The 10,668-nt window shown below is 45.4% G+C and overlaps 1 protein-coding gene across 2 annotated transcripts; it reads left to right on the plus strand.

Annotated features, from left to right (window-relative positions):
- The first annotated feature begins 992 nt into the window (after positions 1 to 992).
- Positions 993 to 10,448, plus strand: SLITRK3 (SLIT and NTRK like family member 3). Of its 2 annotated transcripts, none has more exons than XM_039857785.1 (2): positions 993 to 1,178; positions 6,819 to 10,448. In XM_039857785.1, the coding sequence occupies exons 1-2, from the start codon at positions 1,086 to 1,088 to the stop codon at positions 9,777 to 9,779; spliced, it is 3,054 nt and encodes a 1,017-aa protein (XP_039713719.1). In that variant the 5' UTR covers positions 993 to 1,085; the 3' UTR covers positions 9,780 to 10,448. The 2 variants fall into 2 exon arrangements, with proteins under 2 accessions (XP_039713719.1, XP_039713720.1); XM_039857786.1 differs by lacking the exon at positions 993 to 1,178 and adding an exon at positions 1,761 to 2,181.
- The last annotated feature ends 220 nt before the right edge of the window (positions 10,449 to 10,668 follow it).

Below are 10,668 nucleotides of genomic sequence, written 5' to 3' on the forward strand. Positions count from 1 at the left end.
TATCTCCAGGCCTGTTTCTCAAAGATTCTCACTTATAAATTAAAAGAGAATACTGTCTCTTTGCAAGGGCTGAGTAAGAGTTCCTTTGAAAGCTTCTGAAAACAGGGTCGAGTTCATTTTATGTCTACAATTATGATAGCTACACAACTTGCCTAGTCTATGACAATTTATTGCATACACTTCAGAAAGGAATGACAAGAGATATGGAGACGATTCCTCCCGCACTACCTCCTATTCAGTTTGGGAGTTAGTAGAAGACTGCCCTTTCTCCAACACAGTCGCTGATGGAAGGGATCCATTAAAAAGAACTGCGTTGGTTTACACTGCAGATTGAATGGAGCATTAAATGACTGCATTAGTATGTCTGCAGTGGGGGTAATGGTCGCCTCCAGTGGGTTTATAATGTTGTAATAGTACTTTTACATAGGTACAATAATTGTTCAAGTGTCCTTATTTAATTCGTCACGAAATGGTATCCGACATCTCTCCAACAAATGCCCCCACACGATTTTATTTTCCTCCCTCTTAGCGAGTGTAAACAGATGAGGAAATATATGTACTTTCGAATTGTCACCCATGTATCATGAATTTAGGGGGCTACTGCAAATTACTTGGAAACAGCTTCTAGGAGGCATGTAGCGATACCGCCCACCAATATAGCTCAAATGCTCTTAATTTGATCCGCCACCCTCCACCCCACCCCGGGCCTAGACTGTAATTTTCCAAACAGCCATATCTCAATTGCAAACAAAGTTAAAATCAATCCACAGAATGCTGACTTTCTGTCACTCGATTTTATAGGGTTTCTCTTTGTAGAGCTGCCAAATTGTGACCGATGAGGGAGAGAGAGAGAGAGAGAGAGAGAATGAGAATATGAGAGAACCAGAATATCACTTGCTTCCTTCCTTCCTTCCTAAGCAGGGATTTGCCGCGATGCGCGGCCAGAGGACTGCGGCTGCTGATTTACACAGTTGGCGCGGAGGAGGGGCCGGGGGTGCGGGGGGGACAAGCTGGCGGAGGCTCCGGCGATGGGCTGATCTGGGGGCTCCCGAGCGCCTCTCCCTCCGTGTGCGATTTGGGGGTGGATGATAGATTTGCATTCGGGTTCCAGCCCAGCGTTTCGTATATTGCCTCCTAATACCCGACCTGGCGCGCTCTCAGTTTGGGTGCAGACGTTGGTAAGTAATGTGCAATCCGATTTTAGTTATTTCCTAGACCATTAAAGTAGTACTTTTAAAGCAGGTCAGTCTTAAAAGATGCTGCCGCCGCGAGCGTCTCCTTGGCCTGAAACGTTCCGCGGTCCCCCCTCCCCCTCCGCCCCCCGCTCTGGCTCGAGAAGTGAGGATGTTTGAATGGTGAGCTGTCAGGGGGTTCACTCTCTGCCACGAGTATCGCTATACCTTCGTGCTTTGCCTGAGGTCCCCAAATCCAAGTCGCATTTGGTGTGCACAGCCATGCCGTTGTATTTGTATCCTCTCTTTTTCTCTCTTTCCTCCCCACCCCCTACCCCCTTCACCGTCTGGCCAATGCTGGGTTCTGGGATCTAGTTGCCCCCTTCCTGCCTCCTACCCTCCTCTCCCCACCCTCTTCTCTCATCTACACATCACCCAGCCCCACTCGCACGTACCCAAAGGATCAAGAGCAAAGACATCCGGAGAAGGCAAGGGCTAGTCCCATCTCAGCTCGGAGGAGGCCTCGGGCAGGGATTGCGCTGTGAGTGACAACCTTTCAGGAAGCGAGAAAGAGAGAGAGAGAGAGACCCAGACACCAAGCCAGGGCTCTCCGGGACCGCGAAGCTCACCACTGAATCGAGAGCACCGAGCTTAAAAAAAGAAAAGAAAAGAAAAGAAATCCTGGGGACACTCACGCTGCCTGCCTGCATTCGAGGGCATATAGAGCTGTGGTCGTGAGCTCCCTGTCACTGGCATCGCCACGCTCCGTGCGCGCCCGGCTCTCCCATTGGTATGCAGCGACCATTTCTCTGCAAATCTCAAAGGTGGAAACACTTAGAAGGATTACAAGCGTGATTTGGTGGCCTTTCTAAAAGTTGGTAGCCGGAGGAGGAAGAACTGCAGGGCTACGGCATGATGGATACAATTGAGCCTTCCAGAGAGTTTGCAGCTCCCGCTGGGAAGACTCTCGGAGTAAACCTGGGAGATCGTGAGCGCTCTGCACGGATAGGTACCCGCCGCCATCCTTTCCTACTTTGCCTAATTGAAACCAGTATTTCTTGCATGTAGGATGTGCATTGTAGAGCAATAGAGTTTGGCCGCAGTGGCTTCTGAACGCTCACAGGTGCTAGGGGTTTGTTGCATTTTTGAACTGGATCATTTGGCTGTAAGGACGATGGTATAAGGCGTGGTACTGGAGACTAACATAACCTCGGACCCCTTTTCTGGGGTTGGAAATCGTAAGTAACTCCAACAAATAGGCCAGGTGGTGGAGCGAAGGGCCCCTCCCCCAGTGGATCGCTCGCTCGTGTTGTAAAAGATAGAAAGGAAACGGCATGAGCTTTTAATCATTTCCCATTGTGCGTTTCATCTGGCGACAGCAGATTGGGAAAGGATCTGTAGAAAACTCAGAGCTGTTCAGAAAATGAATGATGCAGCATTTTAATTATTTGTTCTAGGGGAGATCGTTTTTGCTTCCATATTGGAGTATTTAATCTTAGATATGTGAGATTAGTGAGCTCGGAGATCAGGCGAAGGGGCGGAGGTGGGAAACGGGCACATTGGGGAGAAAGGGTTTCTTGTCCTCCCGGTGAACAAATGATACTGGACGTTCCCAGCAGGAAGCAGATGAACTCGAAGCTCCAGGGCCCTTCACACCAACTTTTGGAGATCTTCCTATCGCTTAGACAAGCTATACTGAGATAAAGGAAAGGACATGGGTAAACTAGCCTTCAGGACGTGGCCCAAATCGAGAATTTAGGGGGTTGTAGTTCGAGAGAACGGAGAATGATTGTGGAGAGGACCATTTACAGTTACTGGGAAGCTTAGGGAAGCCTCCCGGTTATCCATCGATTCCATCGCATCATGGGTTGCGATAAGGTCCACATCGGGTGCAGGTGCAGAAGGCGGGGTGTGTAGGCGGGGGGGGGTGGGGGTGGGGCGGCCGTGGGAGTACTGGCAGCTGGTAATGGAGATGGGATTGCTCTGGTTCTGAGCTCAGGCTGTCGCTGTTGGTCTGCTTCTAGGTTGAGACTTATCTGAGAAATAGGGTGGGTCTGGAATATTAAGGGTGTAATATGTTAGAGAATCCTGCCCGCCTGCTTAGTCTCTGATCCTTGTTTCCAATCTTAGCTACCGTGGTGTGGCCAACACTTGTGCGGTCATATTAAATGCAAAATATCACGCAAATCTCTCACAACTTAAGGGAACATTTTGTTGACTTAGGTTATTATATATATATATATATATATATATATATATATATATATACACACACACACACACACACACACATATATATCTATTTAGAATGATAAGAAATTGATACACAAACTGTTTTCTTTAAAATTTGGTTTTGTAAAAAGTGCTTTCAGGGAAAGCCATCTCTCCTAGCTAACTTTGAGCCCTTGGGCAATGGAGGTTCAGTCCAGTCTTTTTGGGACCACAAAGTCCCTCCTTTCTCCATGAGCTGGTGAGAGGACTGGTGTGTGGAGGGCGGGGGGAGGGGGGAGGGGGGTGCATTGACAACTCACAGTGTCTGCTAACAGGACTCCCTTGCTGCAGTTTCTCCACTAAGATGCATTTCTTTCCCCCTAGCAGATAGGGCTGTAGAACCATCAATTGAGACTTTAAAAATTCTTCTTAGAAGGTTTGTGTGAACTATGATCTGGTAGTGCCCATATACTGCGACATCTTCTTCCCTCAATCACCCCACCTCGCAACTTACTACCATCCCCTTCCCCAAAATATCATGGAGAAATAGCAGGACAAAATTAAAATATTAAAAAAAAAAAAATCCAAACTGCCTCCAACCACCACCACTGCCAGGTCTTTCCTGGTAGAAGAAAGTAAAATGTATCATTGTTACCCAAGTGTTCTATATCTCCTTCCAGAGTATTAGCTTGTCTCTGTGTTTAAAAGGGTGGGAGCAAACATAGGGTTGTTGAACCCAGAGGAAATCAAAGGTTTTGAGCTGCAGCACAACAAAAGGATTCCTGGTGCAAAGAGATCAAAGCAAAATGCAGGCTAAACTCTACCCAAGTCTCTCGCAGCCCGAGCTCTTATTCAGGACACCCAAGAAGAATTAGCTAGTTTCAGCTCTTCTGTTTTGGGGACCTGAATTTCCCTTTATCTCGTTCTTCAGAGAGAAGTGTCTGTGCTGTGTAAAGGATAATTCTGAAAGATGGGCATACTTTTGGACACGTTTACACCAGAGAAAGGAGCTTTGGGAACTAGAGAAGCAAACCAGTCAGACGATAGTTTCCTTGAGAGTTAAGAAAAGGAAAAGAAATGCCTACACCCCTCCCCCTGCCATCTCCACCTTCCTATCATCTCTATCCCTCCACTTCTTTTCTCTTCCCTTAAACACTCCCCGCCCCCCACACCTCTCCTCTCTCTCTCTCTCTCTCTCTCTCTTTTCTCTCTCTTCTCTCTCTCTCTTTCGTCAGGCTTCTAGTGCTCTCCTTGCCTGACCCCATGCTAAGGTGCGTCCCCTTCTTGAGCTCATTTTCATTGACGTGGAAAGCCGGTTCCAGGGTTACAGTACATATTAAAAAAAAAAAAAAAAAAAGCCGGGGCAAGAGAAGTCCGAGATTCTGCACTGTGACTGAGCCTGCCTTCCTCCTTGCCTTCCTCCCGCCCTTCCTCCCAGTACCCAAAGATGTGCTGCCGGTACCCAGAGAAAGCAGCTTCGGAGGCGGCGGCAGCAGCGACAGCGAAGCTGGGAGCCTGCAGCAGCCCCTATTCCTCCCTCCTATATTGAGTGTGCCAAGCGGCAGTTCTGTGTCCAAAAGAAGCCCATTGAAAGGCCCATTGCATTCCCAGCACGTCTCAAGCTTACTGCCTTTTATTTTATTTATTTTTTTTTCCTCTTAGTCTCTCCCACCCTCCTTTATCCCCCTTTGCTTCAGTTTCAGCAAAAGGAAGGGATGGAGAGGGAGAGAATCTATAAACTCAAGCCTTTCTTTTTTTCCCCCAATGTTCAATGCTAAAAAAAAAAATCTCCTGCAAAATAGGTAAGTCAAAGACATCTGGAGCCTTTCTTGCCTAAATCTCAGGGACCTCAAAAACAAGAAAAATATTTAAATAAAATAATGAAGAAAGAACTTAAATTTTAATATTTTATAAGGAAGATTGATACTGCAATGTAGTCTCATCTGCCTTCTGTCTCTCTAGCTCTCTCTCTCTCTCTCTCTCTTTTCCATTTAATTGTTTCTAAAAATTGAGTATTGCATGCCTGAGGCAGATTTCTCTTTGCTTTCTCACTGGTTCTTCTTTCCTTACAGCTGTGTACATTATATGCAAGTTAAATGTGAAAATTTCTTCTTTTCACCCTCCCTATAAATTATATCTTTTTTTTTTAAGTTAGAGGGTTAACTAAATATTTCTTAATGTATGTATCTCAGTGTGGAGAGAAAATATATGCTAAAAACTCCGGTTTATTTTTATTGATTAAAAACAACCATTCAATTTTGATTGACATTTCAGTGACTCAGAAAGGGCAGTTTAAGAAAACTGCATTATTATAATTTATTTATGTACGCATTTTCATATACTGATATTAGGCAAGAAAAGAGAGCCATAGGAGAAGGCTCTGTATTATTACAATAGTACACTGCATTTGTTTCTTCAGATTAAAAAAGAATGATGTCTTTCCTGAAATGTATTTCATGTGATAGATAATTTATCAGCAGATAAGTATCAAGGTTTCCTCACTTTCTTGCCTTTAACTACCCAACTGTCCTCTAACCAGCCACCTGCCGTTTTAATTCCAGCTTTTTACAGGGTTCCTCAGTTGATCTCGAAGGCACAGACATTCTAAACTAAGCTGTTAATACGGACACTCCCAGGTCCAGCATCCTTTAACTGTCACTATCTTTAGCTCTACAATTGTAAGAGCTTATTCTTTAGAAAGACTAATCATTCCTAAAAGGTTCACAGAGTCAAATGATACACATATATAGAAATTATTTAATTAAATGAGATGTTAATAATCTGTGTTTGGGCAAAATAGGGCGAGGGTATAGTGTATTACTGAGCATTAACTGTAATTAAGCATGATGCGATCACTTCTTAAGAGAAATCTTAAGTTTTCCAGAGATACTAATAATGTCATACATCTGAACAGTTGATATTGGGCAATGGGCTCGTACTTTATATTCTTTAAGCTAACAACTTTTAATTATGTGTTTTTATGAGTAGAAACCTATAGTTTAAAGAATTTTTTTTTTCCCTCAGAGTTTCAATTAGATCTATAATAGGCATCTCTGATATCAACGTGAGTTTTAACAGGCAAACAGGTGTAATGGCCAAATTAATGCCATTATTATTAAATCTGCCTATATCTAAAAGGCATCACTGTATACCAGTTTCTTTGCTTGCTATAAGCAGCAAGGAAGGCTGCTTTTATTTGTATAATATGCCCTTTGCCAAGTATGGCAGGAAAACATCATCATATGTTACAGTATTTCAGAGTCTCCTAAATTTAAAATATAGGGCAAATTAGACATGTTGATAGGTTGCTCTGGGTGTCAGTTCAACAACTGCAAAAGTTTTTATGTCATTCTTAAAAAGCCTCACACGTAGGAGTCAATTAGAATAGTGCATATGACTAACAACTAAAAATCTGCATCTTTATTTCTGTTTCAGTTTTGTAATCAACCACGAACAATGAAACCTTCCATAGCTGAGATGCTTCACAGAGGGAGGATGTTGTGGATTATTCTTCTAAGCACAATTGCTCTAGGATGGACTACCCCAATTCCCCTGATAGAGGACTCAGAGGAAATAGATGAGCCCTGTTTTGATCCATGCTACTGTGAAGTTAAAGAAAGCCTCTTTCATATACATTGTGACAGCAAAGGATTTACAAATATTAGTCAAATTACTGAGTTCTGGTCAAGACCTTTTAAACTGTATCTGCAGAGGAATTCAATGAGGAAATTGTACACCAACAGTTTTCTTCATTTAAATAACGCTGTGTCCATTAACCTTGGGAACAACGCATTGCAGGACATTCAAACAGGAGCTTTCAATGGTCTTAAGATTTTAAAGAGGCTATATCTACATGAGAACAAACTAGATGTCTTCAGAAATGACACCTTCCTGGGCTTAGAAAGTCTCGAATATCTGCAGGCAGATTACAATGTCATTAAACGTATTGAGAGTGGGGCATTTCGGAACCTAAGTAAACTGAGAGTTCTGATTTTAAATGATAATCTCATCCCTATGCTTCCAACCAATTTATTTAAGGCTGTCTCCTTAACCCATTTGGACTTACGTGGAAACAGGTTAAAGGTTCTTTTTTATCGAGGAATGCTAGACCACATTGGCAGAAGCCTGATGGAGCTCCAGCTGGAAGAAAATCCCTGGAATTGTACATGTGAGATTGTGCAACTGAAGAGTTGGCTGGAACGCATTCCTTATACTGCTCTGGTGGGAGACATCACCTGTGAAACCCCTTTCCATTTCCATGGGAAGGACCTGCGAGAAATCAGGAAGACAGAACTCTGTCCCTTGCTGTCTGACTCTGAGGTGGAGGCTAGTTTGGGGATTCCCCACTTGTCATCAAACAAGGAGAATGCATGGCCAACCAAGCCTTCTTCAATGTTGTCCTCTGTCCATTTTACTGCTTCTTCTGTTGAATACAAGTCCTCAAACAAACAGCCCAAGCCCACCAAACAGCCCCGGACACCAAGGCCACCTTCCACATCCCAAGCTTTATACCCTGGTCCAAACCAACCTCCCATTGCTCCTTATCAGACAAGACCACCCATTCCTATCATATGCCCTACTGGGTGTACCTGTAATTTGCACATCAATGACCTTGGCTTGACTGTCAACTGCAAAGAGCGAGGATTTAATAACATTTCTGAACTCCTTCCAAGGCCACTGAATGCCAAGAAACTGTACCTGAGTAGCAATCTGATTCAGAAAATATACCGTTCTGATTTTTGGAATTTCTCTTCATTGGATCTCTTGCATCTCGGGAACAATCGTATTTCTTATGTCCAGGATGGGGCCTTCATCAACCTGCCCAACCTAAAGAGCCTCTTTCTCAATGGCAATGATATCGAGAAGCTGACACCAGGCATGTTTCGAGGCCTACAGAGTTTGCACTACTTGTACTTTGAGTTCAATGTCATCCGGGAAATCCAGCCTGCAGCCTTCAGCCTCATGCCCAACTTGAAGCTACTATTCCTCAACAATAACTTACTGAGGACCCTGCCAACGGACGCCTTTGCAGGCACATCCCTGGCCCGGCTCAACCTGAGGAAAAACTACTTCCTCTACCTTCCTGTGGCTGGTGTCCTAGAACACTTGAATGCCATTGTCCAGATAGACCTCAATGAGAACCCTTGGGACTGTACCTGTGACCTGGTTCCCTTCAAACAGTGGATCGAAACCATCAGCTCGGTCAGTGTAGTAGGTGATGTGCTTTGCAGGAGCCCAGAAAACCTCACCCACCGTGATGTGCGCACTATTGAGCTGGAAGTTCTCTGCCCAGAGATGCTGCACACCGCACCAGCTGGAGCATCTCCAGCCCAGCCTGGAGATTCTCACCTTGCTGGGGGGCCAACGAGTGCATCACCTTATGAGTTCTCTCCCCCTGGGGGCCCTGTGCCACTTTCTGTGTTGATTCTCAGCCTGCTGGTTCTGTTGTTTTCAGCAATCTTTGTTGCTGCAGGCCTCTTTGCCTACGTGCTGCGCCGGCGCCGGAAGAAGCTGCCCTTCAGAAGCAAGCGGCAAGAAGGTGTGGACCTCACTGGCATCCAGATGCAGTGCCACCGGCTTTTTGAAGACGGTGGAGGTGGTGGGGGTGGAAGTGGAGGTGGGGGTCGACCAACTCTTTCCTCCCCAGAGAAGGCCCCTCCTGTAGGTCATGTATATGAGTACATCCCGCACCCAGTTACCCAGATGTGCAACAACCCCATCTACAAGCCACGTGAAGAGGAGGAAGTGGCTGTTTCATCAGGCCAGGAGGCAGGGAGTGCAGAACATGGGGGTCCTGGGACACAACCGCCAGGAACGGGTGAGGTTCTCCTAGGAAGTGAGCAGTTTGCTGAGACGCCCAAGGAGAATCACAGCAACTACCGGACCTTGCTGGAAAAAGAAAAGGAGTGGGCCCTGGCAGTGTCCAGCTCCCAGCTCAACACCATAGTGACGGTGAATCATCATCACTCCCACCCTCACCACCCAGCAGCTGGTGGGGTTTCAGGGGTAGTTGCAGGAACTGGGGGAGACTTGGCTGGGTTCCGCCACCATGAGAAGAATGGTGGGGTGGTGCTGTTTCCCCCCGGGGGAGGCTGTGGGGGTGGCAGTATGCTACTAGACCGAGAGAGGCCACAGCCAGCCCCCTGCACAGTGGGATTCGTGGACTGTCTCTATGGCACAGTGCCCAAATTAAAGGAACTGCACGTCCACCCTCCTGGCATGCAATACCCAGACTTACAGCAGGATGCCAGGCTCAAAGAAACCCTTCTCTTCTCGGCTGGAAAGGGCTTCACAGACCACCAAACCCAAAAAAGTGATTACCTCGAGTTAAGGGCCAAACTTCAAACCAAGCCGGATTACCTCGAAGTCCTGGAGAAGACAGCATATAGGTTCTAACAGAAACAGAAAAATAAATTAGTGTTTTTTTTTTTTTTCAAAAGAAAAGGAAAATAAAATAAATATATCCCCTGCTCCCTTTACACTTGTCCCAATAACTCCATTCTCAAAAACTTCCCTGCCCTGAACAGAACTGAAACCGCATGATAACTAGAAAATACAGATGTATGTGCTCCCCTCTCAGATGTGATTTGGAGGAAGGGCCATACTCAGATAATTAATCAATGAAGTGCCTTCGCAGACTTTTGCCAGCAAATGTTACCATTATTTTTTTATACTGAAACTTGAGACTTGACTGTGCCATGTATAAGGTATATTGGGGATCGTTGTATTGATCCTAATTAAGTAAAATTCAATGTGTCTTTATTTTCAGTAACTTTTTCTTTTCAGTTGTAGTTTTGTTTGACAGGGAGGGGAGAAACAAGTTGACATTTGTGGCTTTCTTTCCTCTTCCCATCATGGCACAGATTCTGTACATGTATTAACAATGCAGTTTGCTGCATGCCCGGAAACTGCAAGACGGGGAGGGAGGGGGCGGGTCTTGCTCGAATGTTCTCACCCACTCTTTTTTCTCTCACACACATACCCACAAATAACAAATCCCTGCAGACAGTTAGGTCCCTAAACCTGCAGCCTCTTGCTTCTGGTGCAGGTACACATACCGACACACACACCGACACGCAGCACACACACACACACACACACACACACACACACACAGCATCCACACCCACACATGCCACTCCCATTCAACCCTATCTAATTAGTTCGGGTTTGATCCATCTGTCTCCTCTCCATAACTCCACCTTTCCTTCACCCCTAGTGTACAGCTCACAACATCTTTCCTACCACCTGGGAAGTCATGTTCTAGGCTGGATCCTACTGAAGT

Source organism: Pteropus medius, unplaced genomic scaffold, assembly GCF_902729225.1.
Source record: "Pteropus medius unplaced genomic scaffold, Ma_sr-lr_union100, whole genome shotgun sequence".
NCBI classification, from domain to species: Eukaryota; Metazoa; Chordata; class Mammalia; order Chiroptera; family Pteropodidae; genus Pteropus; species Pteropus medius.

What these genes read in the sequence shown, in the direction of transcription:
- SLITRK3 (XM_039857785.1), top strand. Translation starts at nt 1,086, where the DNA reads ATGATAGATTTGCATTCGGGTTCCAGCCCAGCGTTTCGTATATTGCCT. An exon ending in CAGTTTGGGTGCAGACGTTG is followed by an intron (nt 1,179 to 6,818) that starts GTAAGTAATGTG and finishes TTTCTGTTTCAG; the next exon opens with TTTTGTAATCAACCACGAAC.